This window comes from Bos indicus, chromosome 12 (assembly GCF_029378745.1).
Source record: "Bos indicus isolate NIAB-ARS_2022 breed Sahiwal x Tharparkar chromosome 12, NIAB-ARS_B.indTharparkar_mat_pri_1.0, whole genome shotgun sequence".
NCBI lineage: Eukaryota > Metazoa > Chordata > Mammalia > Artiodactyla > Bovidae > Bos > Bos indicus.
Window position 1 is genome coordinate 80698325 of NC_091771.1, and position 17804 is coordinate 80716128.

At 39.8% G+C, this 17804-nt stretch overlaps 1 protein-coding gene across 3 annotated transcripts in view; it reads right to left on the bottom strand.

Moving 5' to 3' along the window:
• The window catches only part of NALCN (sodium leak channel, non-selective), a 314747-nt gene that overhangs the window by 253722 nt on the left and 43221 nt on the right, over positions 1–17804 (bottom strand). For 2 of the 3 annotated variants that reach the window (XM_070800448.1, XM_070800446.1), the window contains exons 4-7: positions 15880–15963; positions 14495–14634; positions 14282–14410; positions 7405–7559 (exon numbers count right to left, since the gene is read on the bottom strand). In XM_070800448.1, the coding sequence (XP_070656549.1) occupies positions 7405–7559; positions 14282–14410; positions 14495–14634; positions 15880–15963 (508 nt within the window). The remainder of the gene's footprint in view (positions 1–7404; positions 7560–14281; positions 14411–14494; positions 14635–15879; positions 15964–17804) is intronic. The other variant, XM_070800447.1, reaches the window with a different exon arrangement.

Sequence of the window (17804 nt, forward strand, 5' to 3'; positions counted from 1 at the left end):
AAACTGGTTACTTATTCTTAAGTAACAGTGATACATTCTTATTTTGCCACCATACCTCTAATTTCTAGCTCTTCATGTGTCTTCATGGTGCCAGATACTATCCTAAGTGTAGCTTGCTAGCCACTTCTCACAACAACCCTATAAGTCACGTCAATCACTCACCCATTTCACGGATGAGGAAATGGAAGCAAGAGAGGTTGATTCCTGTCCAAAGGTCACCATACTACTATATACAACATCCACAACCCAAACCCCAAAGCCACTGAGTTCTGAATTTTTTTCTAAAGTCATTTTAACTTCGCAGTGCATTTTCAAGGCGAGTATCCACCTGCCTCCATTACTGGATTCACATATTGTAATAAAATGATACTTGCTTTTCACTGCTATGTATAAATATCCACACCATTGCCCCACCGCCCCCACCAGTCTTGTCCTCTCTTCTACACAATCACAGTTGGCAACATTTACACCACAGTCTGTAAATGCTGCAGTTGTATTGACGCCACTCTTATAAAATAGATACTAGAGACCTGGCCCATGAGCAGTTGTTCTTGATTGGCTCAATGACTTCAAGAAGACTTCATCAAAGATGAAGTCTTTGAGTTCTTGCCTCTTCAAAAATAATCACTAAGAGTTTGACACATTATTTCCCTAAGAACTCTGTAAGCATTGTGACATTATATTCGAGAGCTGAACAGTGACATGAAGTTTCAGGATCCTCTCAAGGTCCCCCTTAGAGCTGACTTGATCTTTTTTTTTTTTTCCTGGATACCCAAAGGATGCTTTCTTTAGCATCTTCACCAAGACAGGTCTCAGCACAAATTGTTCTATGTCAATTTACTGAATCAAACTGTACCCTTTTAATGTATACATCTGTCTTTTTCTGCAATTCTTTTGAGATAGATATATACATCTTGTGTATTTTTTTTTCAGTTTAAAATGCACTGAGAGGTACATTTTTATGGAAATGGTCCTGATTCGTTTTGATTATCTCTCATCTTTGACCGTGACTTTGAGAGCACTAGGCATTTGTCTTGTTTCATGCAGAGAAGCGTGAGGGAATGCTGTGGGGTAGAAACGAAGATCTGCACAGGTTGGTGGGTATGTGAGTATCAGTCTTGCTTCAGTCCAGTGGTTCATACTCTGCATGCGGACTTGAATCACCTGGAGAACTTTTTAGATTAATCTGTGCCTCCAATCACTATAGGGTTTTGATTGAATTGGCCTCAGGATGATGCTTGGGAATCAAGTTTTAAAAGGCCTTCTGGTCATCCTGGGCTTTCCTGGTGGCTCAGTGGTAAAGAATCCACCAGCAATGAAGGAGACATGGGTTTGATCCCTGGGTCAGAAAGATCCCCTGCAGGAGGTCATGGCAACCCACTCCAGTATTCCTGCCTGGAGAATCCCACAGACAGAAGAGCTTGACAGGCTACAGTCCATGGGGTTGCAAAAGAGTTGGACATGACTAAGGATTAAACAACAACAACGGTAGAGCCGGATTTGCAAATCTGGAGTCTTTCCCTTGTTCTATTCAATGCGGATCAGCCATGTCAGGGAACTCACAACTGACTGTCTGTCCTCTCTCTCTCCCCCAGAGTTCTGCAGAACAAGGACCTCTTGATGTCACATGGAATACCAGAAAATTCCTACCGTCAGCCACACACTGATGTCCTGACCCAAAGACAGGACTCTTCTGCTCCTCTGGGAATTTTATTTTGTTTTATTCTATTGCTATTTTCTATAATTTAATTTTTATTGTTGAATTTTTAAACTGAATGTACAGTGAACGGTGGTTGTTTAGACCATCCATAACCTGCTGGCTCTGAGATTCTCAGTATCCAGAGTCCTTCCAGGAAGTTTCCTGTTGGACCCTGGTCCTCTCAGGTTGGGATTCACAGTTCCAGGTTTTTCTGAGTCCTTAAATATGGAAATTGCATTTCTGTTTCTCAGGCTCCTTAATGCTTGGATGATTTTAGAGACAAAAAGGTGTCTTTACTCTGCAGTCTTACAGTCTTACAGTAGGGGCTCTTTGTAATTTTTTTCTACTTAATGACTCTGGCTTTGAATATGTTTTAAAAATTGAGTTTTTCAACATCAGTATTAAATTTTCATAAGACATAATGCTACTTACAAATAAAATTTTATACATGATTGAAATACAGTGTATTGCATGATAATTTGGATTAGTAAGAAAAGGAAACATGTTCCTTTTAAATTAATCATGATTACTTACCTATAGAGTAAACTGGCCAAACTGAAATGCACAATTAGGCACCTAATTGCATTTTAAATTTGGCTGCATGCAGAAAGAGATGATCGCATGTGCCTAATAAAATTAATTTCCTCATTTTTGGATGAAACATTATCTTTTTGTTTCCATAAGAACTTGCCAAATAATCTAAAATACTAGTTTGTGTATCTACATAGGTACATCCTATCAGGAAGTAGTTATCAATTTCAATCTAAACTATAGTGACCATGTTAAAATTTTTTTATCATAGTTCAAAGTCAATATTTCATTATCTAACCATTAGTTTTACAATAACGTGGAATTCAATCATCATTTGAGAAAAAGAAGCAAAGAGACCAAATTAAGCTTGTATAGAAACGGAAGTCATGAGAAAGAACAAACACTGCCAACAAAAGCAGATGCAATCAGGGAAGAGAACAAGAAAACAACTTAATTCTCTATTACGGCTCCATATCCTAACACAAATATGACGGATCACCAGTGAATTCAAGAGAACACATACTTTGTTCAGTCCCTTGGTAAATATTCATAAAGGGTTCCCTATGAGGCAGACATTGGTCTAGGCCCTGGAGGCATGAAGATGAAAAGACATGCTTCCTGTTTTCCAGCAACTTAAATCCTTGGGAGATAAACGTGCAAATAAACAGTTGAGCTACAGTAAGACTCCTGCCTCAATGGGGGCCTATCCAGCGGATGTTGGCAATTTGATCTCTGGTTCCTCTGCCTTTTCTAAAACCAGCTTGAACATCAGGAAGTTCACAGTTCACATATTGCTGAGCCTGGCTTAGAGAATTTTGAGCATTACTTTACTAGAGTGTGAGATGAGTGCAACTGTGTGGTAGTTCGAGCATTCTTTGCATTGCCTTTCTTTGGGATTGGAATGAAAACTGACATTTTCCAGTCCTATGGCCACTGCTGAGTTTTCCAAATTAGCTGGCATATTGAGTGCAACACTTTCACAGCATCATCTTTTAGGATCTGAAATAGCTCAACTGGAATTCTATCACCTCCACTAGCTTTCTTCATAGTGATGCTTTCTAAGTAAGACCCACTTGACTTCACATTCCAGGATGCCTGGCTCTAGGTGAGTGATCACACCATTGTGATTATCTGGGTCGTGAAGATCTTTTTTGTACAGTTCTTCTGTGTATTCTTGCCACCTCTTCTTAATATCTTCTGCTTCTGTTAGGTCCATACAATTTCTGTCCTTTATCCAGCCCATCTTTGCATGAAATGTTCCTTGGTATCTCTAATTTTCTTGAAGAGATCCTTAGTCTTTCCCATTCTGTTGTTTTCCTCTATTTTATAAAAGGCAGAGGAACCAGAGATCAAATTGCCAACATCTGCTGGATCATCGAAAAAGCAAGAGTTCCAGAAAAACTGCTTTATTGACTATTGACTATTGCTATTTCTGCTTTATTGACTATGAAAAAGCCTTTGTGTGGATCACAATAAACTGTGGGAAATTCATAAAGATATGGGAATACCAGACCATCTGACCTGTCTCTTGAGAAACCTGTATGCAGGTCAGGAAGCAACAGTTAGAACTGGACATGGAACAACAGACTTGTTTCAAATAGGAAAAGGAGTACGTCAAGGCTGTATATTGTCACCCTGCTTATTTAACTTATATGCAGAATACATCATGAGAAATGCTGGGCTGGAAGAAGCACAAGCTGGAATCAAGGTTGCCGGGAGAAATATCAATAACCTCAGATATGCAGATTACACCACCCTTATGGCAGAAAGTGAAGAGGAACTAAAAAGCCTCTTGATGAAAGTGAAGGTGGAGAGTGAAAAAGTTGGCTTAAAGCTCAACATTCAGAAAATGAAGATCATGGCATCTGGTCCCATCACTTCGTGGGAAATAGATGGGGAAACAGTGGAAACAGTGTCAGACTTATTTTTTGGGCTCCAAAATCACTGCAGATGGTGATTGCAGCCATGAAATTAAAAGATGCTTACTCCTTGGAAGGAAAGTTATGACCAACCTAGATAGCATATTCAAAAGCAGAGACATTACTTTGCCAACAAAGGTCTGTCTAGTCAAGGCTATGGTTTTTCCAGTGGTCATGTATGGATGTGAGAGTTGGACTGTGAAGAAAGCTGAGCACTGAAGAATTGATGCTTTTGAACTGTGGTGTTGGAGAAGACTCTTGAGAGTCCCTTGGACAGCAAGGAGATCCAACAAGTCCATCCTAAGGGAGACCAGTCCTGGGTGTTCATTGGAAGGAATGATGCTAAAGCTGAAATTCCAATACTTTGGCGACCTCATGCGAAGAATTGACTCATTGGAAAAGACCCTAATGCTGGGAAGGATTAGGGGCAGGAGAAGAAGTTGACGACAGAGGATGAGATGGCTGGATGGCATCACCGACTCGATGGACATGAGTTTGAGTGAACTCCGGGAGTTGGTGTTGGACAGGGAGGCCTGGCATACTACGATTCATGCGGTCGCAAAGAGTCGGACACAACTGAGCGACTAAACTGAACTGAACTGATTACCCCCAAGGGTGATTCCTTCCTAGAAATGAACTTCTTAAGCCCACACACTTTAGAAGTAGACTTTCTGGCTCAAAGAGGTATTGTTCCTCTATATTAGTTGAAGCCCTGTAAGTAACAGTGAAGAAAGATGGATCTAGTTGAATATAATGCAGCAATTGGAGTGTAAACACAACTGCCGCATTTAAAATGATCAGGGTGAGATTTGATTTAGCAACATAATTTTAAAGGCTTGGAGGTTTCCACTGCCTCCTTGGGTTCCATTGCCCTTCAAGGGCAGCCTAACCTTGAATGCTGGCTGCTCTCCACTCCAGACATGGGCAAACTCAGCCCCTAAAAGAAAGAGCAACAGGATCTAACCAGTCATGCATTCCAGTCCTGCCCCAGTTGTTAGGACTTCTGGAGCTTGCTCAGAGCAGCTTACTAAATCTGTATATCTCATCTCCCAAACCACACCTGTGGTTTCCCACTCATGCCTGAAAGTCACTGGCATAATCCATAAAAGTGTTTGCACTTCTGAGACAGGGGAAAGGATGTAAGATCAGTTCTAAAACCAGATAAGAGAGGACAGAAAATTAGAATGTTTCACATCTATTGCCTTCTAAATTTTTGTGAATTAGAAAACTATATCATTGGCCAAATGAAGAGTATCCATCTAACCATTATGCTGGAAATTTACTATGCAGCTGTACTAAAATATAAGAATAAAAATTTATGTGCTGTTTGCAAAATTCGTCCTTTAGAAATATCAACTATTTGGTTTTTTCAGCCCAAGTTCAAGTATTACATTCTCTCCAAAGGCTAAAGCCTTGTGGGTTAATTCATATGTCTGGAAGGTATGCCTCAATCAATGCAAGAGCTTCACATGTCCTTTCTGAAATTCAAACAGTTATCCCAGAGTTCATTATGCCATCCTGCATAACACTATGTAGGAGCTGTGATGACTGAAGCCATAGGGTAGGAATTGGATTCATCAGGCACTGTTCCTGATGGGTGAAGGTGGACAGGCTGTGTTTGAAGCAGTTACCCTCCAGGGTGGACAGAGATGCTGTTCTCTTTTGGGGCGATGCAATCCCCATTGTACAGCTGGTCCATTGGGAAATGAAACCACACTACAGGACGGATTAAAAATACCTAGATTTGGCTTCCAAAAGAGTGCAACCACCACCCTGTTACACACCAAAAGATTTTCCTTTTATGTCCTGGGTAAAAGTGTCCAGAACATTTTTAAGTGTACCTGGGCCTTGAAACTTTAAAATAAAAGTAATTCATTTTCAAATGACTCCAACAGTTGTGCCATGGACTGAATGTCTGAGTCTACTCAGCCCCTGCCATTCATATACTGAAGCCCTAATTCCCAATGTGATGGTATTAGGAGGTGGGGACTCCAGAGGGTGATGTGGTTTAGACCAGGTCATGAGGGGTGGGGTTCCCATGATGGGATTAGTGCCCTTCTAAGAAGAGAGCAGAGGACTTTCTCTTCCTCTCTCTCCCCCCATCTCTTTTTCTGCCCCCACTCAATCCCTCACATAAGGACACAGAGAGAAGACTGCAAGCCAAGGAGAGGGGCCTCATCAAAGCTGACCATGCTGCACCCTGCCCCAGACTTACAGCCTCCACACTGGGGAGAAGTACATTTCTGTCGTCTATGCCACCCAGTCTATGATATTTTGCTGTGGTTGCCTAAACCGACTAGGACAAATTTTCAAAGCATAACATATGTGTTTAGAATTCCATGGTTTTTTGTTTCAATAATGAAATATGCACAACATGCATGGAATTGTAACAAATGCAATGATACCAACTGAATGCCAGATGCCAAGTCTACGTGTGATGGCACATTTCAGGACTTAACAGGACAAGCCACGAATAAATGTACACATTTGAGCACATTGTATTCGCATACAAGCATTCCTCATATTTCTATTACATAGCTGATGCACATTCACTAAGTACTTCATTAGCTGTCTTCTGTTCCCAGAATTACTTTTCAGCTGTCACACACCTATCAATGTCTGCTGCTGCTAAGTCGCTTCAGTCGTGTCTGACTCTGTGCGACCCCATAGATGGCAGCCCACCAGGCTCCCCCATCCCTGGGATTCTCCAGGCAAGAGTACTGGAGTGGGTTGCCATTGCCTTCTCCAATGCATGAAAGTGAAAAGTGAAAGTGAAGTCGTTCAGTCATGTCTGACCCTCAGCGACCCCATGGACTGCAGCCTTCCAGGCCTCCATCCATGGGAATTTCCAGGCAAGAGTACTGGAGTGGGGTGCCATTGCCTTCTCCCATCAATGTCTAGTATTCCAATTATTTAAGACTTACCTTGCCTACTAGTTAAATGTGGACGGGAACCAAGTCCTGTTGATTCAAGGGGTTCTTTGAGCCAAGAACCCTGAACCGTGATCAACAAATATTTTTAAATCCTATAATTAATAATTGAAGAGATATTTAACTCTATATAGATATTGTTGCATATCTATATGGAAACAGGCTGTATGTTATAGACTGGAGGGTAGAATATATTAAAATTTGCAATTGTGTTTCTTAAATCCTATACAGTCTGAACATAAACTATTAATTATGTAACTACTGTCTCCATTTCATAAACATTGTAAAACAGAAACAGAAAAGGTGTTTTATCAGTAAGACAGACCTATCTCGTTAAAGCCACTGTAGCCCAGCTCTTGCCTGCTAAGTCCCAGATCTTCCAGGTCCATGCATTTAAATCCTGGGGGGCACTGGTAGCCTTCTTCCAGTTCTGGGGAGCAGTGTGTATCTGGGATGGCTAAACTGTTCCAGGTTACATTTCTGCAAACAACACAAAAAAGGATTTGACATTTTCAACAAGTGTGTTGATTACAATGCATAATGTAATCACTCTTCATTAATACTTGCTGTCTGTGGACACGGATTTAAGATGCCTGATTCATGAATGGTATTCATCACATTAAGGCCATATTGAACATTCTCAAATGACATGAGATTCATCCACAGAAGCTCTTTATGTTATTCTTAAACTTTTTATTTTATAGTGGAAGTAGAGCCAATTAACAATGTTGTAATGGTTTCAGGTGGACAGCAAAGGGGTTCAGTCACGCATATACATGTGTCCATTCTCCCCCAAACTCCCCTCCCATCCAGGCTGCCACACGACATTAAACAGTTTCCTGTGCTATCTAGTAGGACATTGTTGGTTATCCGTTTAAAATATGTTGATAGAAGTGTGCACATACCCATCCCAAACTCCATAACTATCCATTCCCTGCATCCTTCTCTGGTAACCACAAGTTCTCTAAGTCCACATAAAGCTCTTTATAAGAGCATTATTGCCATGATGGTTTTTGTCATAAAAGACCAAGACCCAGAAAAGTAAAGGAAGGAATTTTCCTGCAGATTTGCAAGGCATGTAGACTTGTCTGGGGATTCTGTGTTATTCACAAATCCTTCTCCTACTGTGGCCACAAATGTTACTTCTCTGCTTCTAAGCAACAGCTAATGATGACAGTCATTTTCCATATGGTACAAAAGTACTGTATGAGAGCCTCAGAAATGACACTCAGCCTTCTGCGTCGTCAGATGTGCAGTTTAGACAGAAAACCAGATAAGCAAGGCGAGACTGAAGGAACTAAAGGTATCACCCTGGAAGGAGAGAGGTTATGCGGTGATTTAGCTCTGGAAATAATATGAGGTTATTTTAGATGACTGGTGATATAACTCCTTTTCATCTTTTTGGAGGATAAACTGGAATTTAAGTTGATGTGAAGGATTTAGATATGCAATGCTTTTCTTGGTAGTGAATACAGATAACCACTGGGATGGTGAATATGGAATCCCATTGTGGGCTGGCCTTAAAATGAGCCCCAAGTAGCTGCTATCTGAGACAAGTGACAGGGCTCATATAGAGGGCCCAAGTTTAGCCTAGAGAATTCACAAGTCTTATAAACCCTTGATTTTAGTATAGTCGTTTCCCACTACATTAATGTTTCTAAATGGGGACCAGCCTGAGGACCGTCTCAGTCTCCTCTGCTTATGGCCACATTGAGACAGATGTGTTGGGTCACATTTCTTTTCTTAAATATCTTCTTAAATTCATTTTGCTGCTTCCTGCCCCTTATATAGCATGTTTTCTCTAAAGTCTGATGCATAACTACATGATCCTTTAGCTGCTTGAGGCCACTAGGCACACGCACGACCATACACACAAATTCCTATAAACACATACACAATTTTACTCACACACACATACCACACACACACCATGCCTGGTGCAGTTGTGTCTCAGTCAGAACAAAACTCTATGCTTATTCCTTCAGGATTCTGCTCTTCATTAGTGGCAACCGAGAGAATTTACACATCTCAGGGAATGTTTAAATAACTGCCACATTTTAAGCTGGTCCTTTGGACACCCACAAGCAAACCCCAAGGAAAAGGCTCTAACTGTGGAAATCACCACTTGGTAGTGTCAGAAAGATATGACTTTAAGCACACATGTTGGTTAATTCCCTTTCTTTCAAATTCTTGCATAGATGGGTGCTAAGTCGCTTCAGTCACTTCATTCATGTCCAACTCTTGTGATCCCCATGGACTGTAGCCCATCAGGTTCCTCTGTCCATGGGATTCTCCAGGAAAGAATACTGGAGTGGGTAGCCATGCCTTCCTTCAGGAGATCTCCCCAACCCAGGGATAGAACCCGCATCTCTTACATCTCCTGTATTGGCAGCAGATGTAAGATTTGTTCTAAAAAAGCAGTTACATAAGCAAAATATCTGCAATATAATAGGTGCTCCATAACCATTGCTTTTAATTTAGTTAGAAATCTATTGTACATATATCATCAGAGTACTTTTATTTCTTAAATATTACAAAGAAAATATTTCCAATATCCCAACTTGTTCTTATACCTCCCGCTTGGCAGATACCTCAGCATGAATCCTGTAAGTTAAACAGAGTAGTCTTTCCTCATCTTTTCAAAAAATGTTTAAATATAAGTCAAGAAGACTTCACAGTCCTTTGCATGAATCTGAGGCACTTATGATATTACATATTGTACAAAATTCTCTCTTTATAAAGTCCATGGAAATTAAAAATTAATATTCTTAAGTTTCACCATGTTTCTATCTTTAATTCTCCTGACCTTTCCATTTTTAAAAAATCTCATTGTTTTGTAAACCGAGTTGATAAAACAACCGTTCACTTATTTTCTAAGTACTCTAAAAGGAATACTTAAATTTTATTTGGGCTAGTATAGAAAACTACCCCCAAATCCAATTTTATATCATCTCTGGTCTTACTGATATTTTATAAAATACCACCAAGTCCTAAAAGCTGCCACTGGATGGAAAGTGAAAGTGAAGTCACTCAGTCGTGTCCAACTCTTTTTGACCCCATGGACTGTAGCCTGCCAGGCTCCTCTGCCCATGGGATTCTCCAGGCAAGAATACTGGAGTGGGTTGCCATTTCCTTCTCCAGGGGATCTTCCCAACCCAGGGACCGAACCTGGGTCTCCCACATTGTGGGCAGATGCTTTACCATCTGAGCCACCAGGGAAGACCTAAAGTATCCAATAGAATGGATGTGTTTGAGTCACTCAGTTGTGTTCAACTCTTTGTGACCCCATGGGCTGTAGCCCTGTCAGGCTCCTCTGCCCATGGAATTCTCCAGGCAAAAATACTGGATTGGGCTGCCATTCCCTTCTCCAGGGGCATCTTCCTGACCCAAGGATCAAACCCAGGGTTCCTGCATTGAAGACAGATTCTTTACAGTCTGAGCCACCAGGAAAGCCCACTGGATGGGGGAACCATGAAATGAACTGTCCATAACTGAGATTCTCCTTAAGTCCCAAAGGAAGTAATCCATAATTACTCTGCAGCAGCAGGGAAGAACCAGAACAGTCCAGGGTGCCCGTGATGTGTGGTCCCCCAGCTTCTGGTCTCAAGCGGATGGTTCAGTCATTACAAACGTTAACCTGAGCTCCTGGTTGAATCTTGCTCTCTGCACAGTATTTCCTTACCTTTTCTAAGTATCTCATTCTTGGGGATGAGATGTCATTATTTGATACCAAGCCATGAATAAATTTCTCTCCTTTCTCAGGAATGATAATAAGGTGTCAGGAAAATCTTCATCTGTTCTATTTCACCTAGCAGCTCCTTCTTACATGTTCCTCTTTTAGCTTCAGGGGGATTTCTGCCATCACATTTGGCAGTTTGCAATACCTGTTTCTGCCACAGGCCACTGGTCTTCTCAACTCTCTTTAGGATAGGAACTGTCTTGCTTAGTCAAATCCCATTATTTGTTCCATAACTGCCTTAGGTCACCATTTATTACTGGAGAAGAAGCTAAAGCTTTACTAGTAATGCTATAAATGAAGTGGTACTCAAATGTTCCAGCACCAGGGACCAGTTTCGTGGAAGATAATTTTCCCATGGACCGGGGGGTGGGGGGCATAGTTTGGGGATGATTCAAGTGCATTACCTTTATCGTGTCCACTTTATTTCTATTATTACTGCATCAGCTCTGCGTCAGATCATCAGGCATTAGATCCAGGAGGTTGAGGACCCCTGCTATAAAGGACACAGCTGAGATGCTCATCTATCTGCTTTACAAGAAACTGGGTCCATTCAAAAGCAAAACTTTAGGTGCTGACTGAGTTCCTGCTTTATTTGCCCTGTCTGCTTCACAGATTAACATAATCAATTCCAGAGGTCAGCCTTGAAACCCAGGACATACAGGTCTCTGAACAGACATATCTCTGCCTGAAAGCTGTCCTGTTATTTGGCTACCATGTGTGCAAATCAATTAAGCAGAAATTGGAACAATTGTTAAAAGACAACGCCGAAGAGAAATGAGGTCGTGACAGCACCTGGCAACCGTGATCTCTGGAAGCAGAGCATCATACCGTACAGCTTAGTGTCTGTGACTCAGAGATGTTTATGAGAAATTCCTAGTTAAGAGGCAACGAAAGGACACAAAAAGTCGGAAAATTCTTTTCAATTGGGATTTGTATGCGTTTCATTCTGACTCTGGATATGGTTTGAGTCTCTAAAAATAAAGCAAATTAAACGTCTCGGCTGGAAATGGTAAAACGGTATCGACAAACTTCCTTCTTGAGAGTGAGACTTTTAAAACTCAATTAATACTGAGCTGAAAATACAAAAGAAAAAAATGGCATAAATGGCTGGTCCTTGAAATAAGTCCTCCAACTTCTGGAAGCTGTTTTTATGAGTAACACTGCTCATAAAACCGTGTGGCCAGTTACGTATCTTCTTCTCAAACAGTAAATGAAGAATCATGGAAAGAGAAGGCAAAATGCATGCGTGAGTGCACTATGCGACTGCACAGATTTGATAACACAAATCCCAGAAAGAGAAAAATGCAGACATCTCCCCATCACTGTTATGTCTCGAGTAGCTGAAAAGTCTGCCAACACATATGAGATTTTTCACAGTACACTCTTTTTTTTTTTTTTTTTTTTAAGGATAATGTAATGAGCTGGAGCTAAGAGTCAGCATATGAGAGGTCTTTTAATTTTTTTTTTTTTTTTTCAGACATTCGTCTCTGAGTCCTGAGTACAGTGTGGAGCTGGCTGAGAGGACTTACTGAATGATTCAGGGGCCGTGAGTTCAGATAATACTCTCACCCATCTTCCCTATTTGTAGTCTATTCTCTGCATCAAAGTTAAGTTTGCAGTATGATGCCTAATCTCCTAGTTGGGTGAACACGTTTGAGAAGCCTTGCCTTTCAACTTGAACAAAAATGGGACCTTTAAACCAGGCTCCTGAATTTTCTGCTGTTAGCACACAGCCGCTTCCTCACCCAGAAGCTTTCCTTCCCCTCACTTCTCCTCTATTGTCTCCTGCCCACACGATATCTCTTTCTACCTTCATATTCATTCATGGAACAATCTAGACACATTCTGCAGCCCACATGCACTTAAGAAGAAGCCTACCTACAGGTTTCCCTCTGTGCATCTCTTCGCTCACCCACACGAGCCAACCGTTCCTCACCACTTCCTTCAACTTTCCTATCCTGGGTTTGTACTAATTCCTTGCTTTTCTCCACGTTTAATGTGGCTTGTCTATTTTTTTAACCATTTCTCTTTTGTTGCTTTAATTTAGCAGCTTGCTTTTCTTCCTCTGTCCTTTTCTTTATTTCTGCTTCTTTGACAATCTGACATAATGTTTTTATCCACCTAAATATATCATTAACCATGACTTCAGTAGAGCGACTGAGCACACACACACACCTGGGCTTGTAAGAAAGAAAACAGAGATTCCAAAATGGCAACATGTAAGAGGAAAGCAAAAACTAGAACAAGAGAAACACACGAGTTGATTAAACGATGGTATCAACGAGGACTAAGGACTCAGGAGCCAAGAGCTTGGGTTTCCATGCCTATAAGAAGTAGAAAACAGAGTCCTGAGCCCCTGTGAGGCTGGGGTCAGGAAAGGTGACCTCAGGCATACAGACACATTAGTATTTAAAAGGGTCCAGAGTGTGATACTAATGAGGGGATCATTAGATAGGTCAATCAAGCACAAAAGAGACCATAGCTACAGATCCAAATATAGACAGGAACTAGTAAATGAGAAAGGCAGGAATAAATACTATGAGTAATGACACACAGTAAGTTGTGTGGGGATAAGAAACTATATGAAGAAAATCAGATTTCTACTTCATGCTGTAACATTTCTAAATAGTTGCAGTAACAACAACAATAACAAATATTTGCCATACAATAAACTGCACATGTTAAAAAGAACAGCCTGAGAAATCGTGACGTTCTTCACAGAACCACAATCAACATAATGAACATATTGACCAATCTCCAGGGTTTTCTAGGGCCCTTTCATCATCTCTCATTCCTGCCCCAGCCCTTATGCCCAGGCAAGCAATGATTTCCTTTCATTATCATAGATAAATCTGCATTTTCTAGAATTTTACACACATGAAATCAGAGAATATGTACTTTTTCATCTAGGTTCTTCACTCAACATAATTATCTTGAGATTCACCCAAGATATTGTGAATATCAATATCTCATACTTTTTATTGCCAAACAGTAGTTACTATAAGTGGGCTTCCCTAGTGGCTCAGTCAGTAAAGAATCTGCCTGCAATGTAGGAGACCTGTGTTTGATCCCTGGATCAGGAAGATCCCCTGGGAAAGGGAATGACTACCATTTCAATACTCTTGCCTGAAGAATTCTGTGGACAGAGGAGCCTTGTGGGGTACAGTCCATGGGGTTGCAAAGAGTTGGATATGACTGAGCAACTAACACTTTCACAGTCATCCTATAGATATACTTGTTAATCCATTTACCTGTTGATGGAGGCCTGGAGTATTACCAAACTGGGCTTTTACAAATAAAGTCTTTGTATGTATGTGTGTGTATTAGTTGCTCAGTTGTAACACAGACCTTGGAGAGCATACAAATACTTTTAAAACAATTGAGACACAGGTTTTTCACATGAAAACTACAGAAACATCCTTGTAAATCACCAGGTTAAAATACAGTTAGTAGATAAACTTACCCTGGTTTCGTGTCATTTACTACACAGTGATAGGTAAATGTCCCAAACATCTGAACTCCTAAAATGCCATAAAGAAGCAGAAAGAAAAGGAGGAAAATGGAAACACTCCATATTTGTTCTCCTGATCGCCTAGGAGGAAAAAATAAAGTAGGTAAAGCTTACCAAAATATGTCATAAACATTTTCCCTTAATTTATGTAAAAGCAGTGCTTACTTTAATATATTTGTAATTCTGGTCCTTGGTAGCTCAAATCGGAAATAAATCCGGAATGCCCGGATCATAATTAGTGGCCGTGGGATCCGCAACATGCCCCAAGGAGACATCTGATCAACTATGTCAGCGATTTCAAACACCTGCAAATTCAGAGGTGAACAGATAACTCAGACTTTCGCTCAGCATTGCGTGTAGTCAGGACATATACAAACAGCATTACATAGCAAAGCACATGCCAAAAACAGCGTCATAGGGCATCATAGCACGGCTTGTAGTGAAGATTCACACAGACAGCATCACACGGTGTCATACATGAACCCCATTATCATCCCCCCAAAAAACTTTCTTTGGAGTATATTTTGAAGCTATAGCTCTCTTAAGAGAAACAAATACATGAATGAATCAAAGTGTCATTAATCTTGTTCATTTCCTGAATGATTGATCAAGGCACAGTTTTTATTACAAAAATAGAGTAAGTATGCCAAGTTTTCCTCACTACTAACAGTCTTTGGTGGAAATTTCCAAGTATCTAGAACATAGATTAATGGAGAAAGAGTTAATAAAAATATTATGAAAAAGAATTCCATTTACCAGCAGAGGCAAGAGGATAATTAGAAAATGTTTGTCAATCATACAATAGTCACTAAATGGAAAAGAACACATTTAATATGCAGGATGAAATTAATTGTTAGAGACGTGAGCTTTATAAAAATAAGAACAGCTTATCAATATGAACCATGATGAGTTTCTGGGCTGGATGATGAATTTATTTTATTCTGAATTTTTTAAATGAAGAATATAATAAGTTCAGTTGAATTAAATACAAAATCAAGCCTGAATGAGTGCCTGGGAACGAATTATACTGTTTTTAATAAAATCTCTCCTTCAGGCCTTTTAAATATATGTTCCCTATTTCTCAAAGTAAGGAATTTTCCATTTGCAATACACTATTTATGCTAACCAATATATATCCCAATGTATTTATATTATTTTAGCTATTTTTGGTGAGAATTTAGTCATTTAAAAGACTGGACTTTTGATTATTAAATACAATTTTTTATTCTACAAATACAGAAACCTCACTCCATGTTCTTTCCCTTTATTTCAATGAATATATTTCTAATGTCTGTTTAATGAGAAATAATCTTGTATGTACTGATTTTTATTTCTGATTGAAAAATAATTCAAACATCTGACTGATGATGATTAAAATGTCAGGCTTTTAAAAATCAATAAATATTAAAAGTGTTTCTAGACAATTACCCAATCACATTTTATATATTATATATATATATATATTCTTTAATATATAAATTTAGATTTTCAATGAAAAATAATGCCCATTTTGGAAAATATACCCTTGTAAGTTAAAAGTATTTAATTACCTGTAACACCAATGAAACCCAAAGGCAAAAGACCATAAATCCATCAAAAACACACCAGCGATCTTTCACGTAGGAACTATCCCCCTAAAAATAAATTTCACATGGCATTATAAGACAAAATGAATAATTTCCAAAAAAATCTGTGGAGGGAATAATCAAGTGCTAATTTGATATAAGCTATCTACAATTGTTGTATCATAACTGAACAGACTTTCAAAAGGAAAGTCTTCCAGCATTTTAAATGACATTATATATGAGGAAAATAATTTCTAAAACACAAGTAACGGCAAAACTGTGCATGTAAAATTTTAAATTCATGCAAAGAGAAAACATCACGATTTTTACACATAGATTAGCCACATAGATTCTACCACATAAGAAGCCAGAGGTCATCCTACTTAATAAGCAGCTCTGGTCCTTAAACCAACTCTTCCTATAAGAACCAAAAGGATACAGTGGTCAGTGAAGGACTTTGAATCTCTGGGAACAACCATCATCAGCAGAGAATTAACCCGTAATTCACCTTGAACTGAATTAGAGGTGAAGATGAAGAAATGTGCCTTCATTTTTGAAATATACATCTATTGACTTTAACTGGGATTATAAATATAAAAGAAAGATAAAGAAGGCATGCTACTTTCCTTTTTTAACAGTTCTGACACTGGAATGCATTATTTTTATAAAATGGGACTTTTAGGAAAAAACTTTCCTTTCACATAACAAAACAGTACACCTTATGAGGTTGAAATTGGAAACCTTTAACTAGAAAGAAAGACTTCAATAGCTCGATCAGGACTGCACAATTAAGTCACTGCTACTGCTGCTGCTGCTGCTGCTAAATCACTTCAGTTGTGTCCGACTCTGTGCAACCCCATAGACGGCAGCCCACCAGGCTCCCCCATCCCTGGGATTCTCCAGGCAAGAACACTGGAGTGGGTTGCCATTTTCTTCTCCAATACATGAAAGTGAAAGTGAAAGTGAAGTCACTCAGTTATGTCCGATTCTTAACAACCCCATGGACTGCAGCCTACCAGGCTCCTCCATCCATGGGATTTTCCAAGCAAGAGTACTGGCAATTAAGTCACTAGTTCTGTAGCAATCTGTGAAACTCAGTTCTGAGTCCAGTCACATGGTTACCAGCTCTGAGTGAATCTGTTTAGAAAATAAAAATAGGAACAGAAGACCAAGACTTTCAATAAAATGGTAAAATATGTTGCAGGATATTTAGGAAAATAAAGTAATTTTGAGAACCTTCTGCCAGAAGTAACAAACAGATTGTCAGAAAGTTTCCTTCAGAGGTTTCCAGAAATAATTTGTTGTTTGCAAATCTAAAGCTAATGAATGATAATTCACTTAATGAAAGTTATATGACTCAGACATGAACTTTAAGCCCAGCTTAGTTAGCACTGGGTATCCATGTACTTTATTTTTTGGGGCTCCAAAATCACTGCAGATGGTGACTGCAGCCATGAAATTAAAAAACACTTACTCCTTGGAAGGAAAGTTATGACCAACCTAGATAGCGTATTCAAAAGCAGAAACATTACTTTGCCAACAAAGGTCCGTCTAGTCAAGGCTATGGTTTTTCCAGTAGTCATGTATGGATGTGAGAGTTGGACTGTGAAGAAGGCTGAGCACCGAAGAATTGATGCTTTTGAACTGTGGTGTTGGAGAAGACTCTTGAGAGTCCCTTGGACTGCAAGGAGATCCAACCAGTCCATTCTGAAGGAGATCGGCCCTGGGATTTCTTTGGAAGGGATGATGCTAAAGCTGAAACTCCAGTACTTTGGCCATCTCATGCAAAGAGTTGACTCATTGAAAAAGACTCTGATGCTGGGAGGTGCCGGAGCCAGCCGGCAAAGTCGATCAGGTCCCGAGAACGTGCACGGTGGGGCTAAGAAAGAAACTAAAGCAAGAGACTACAA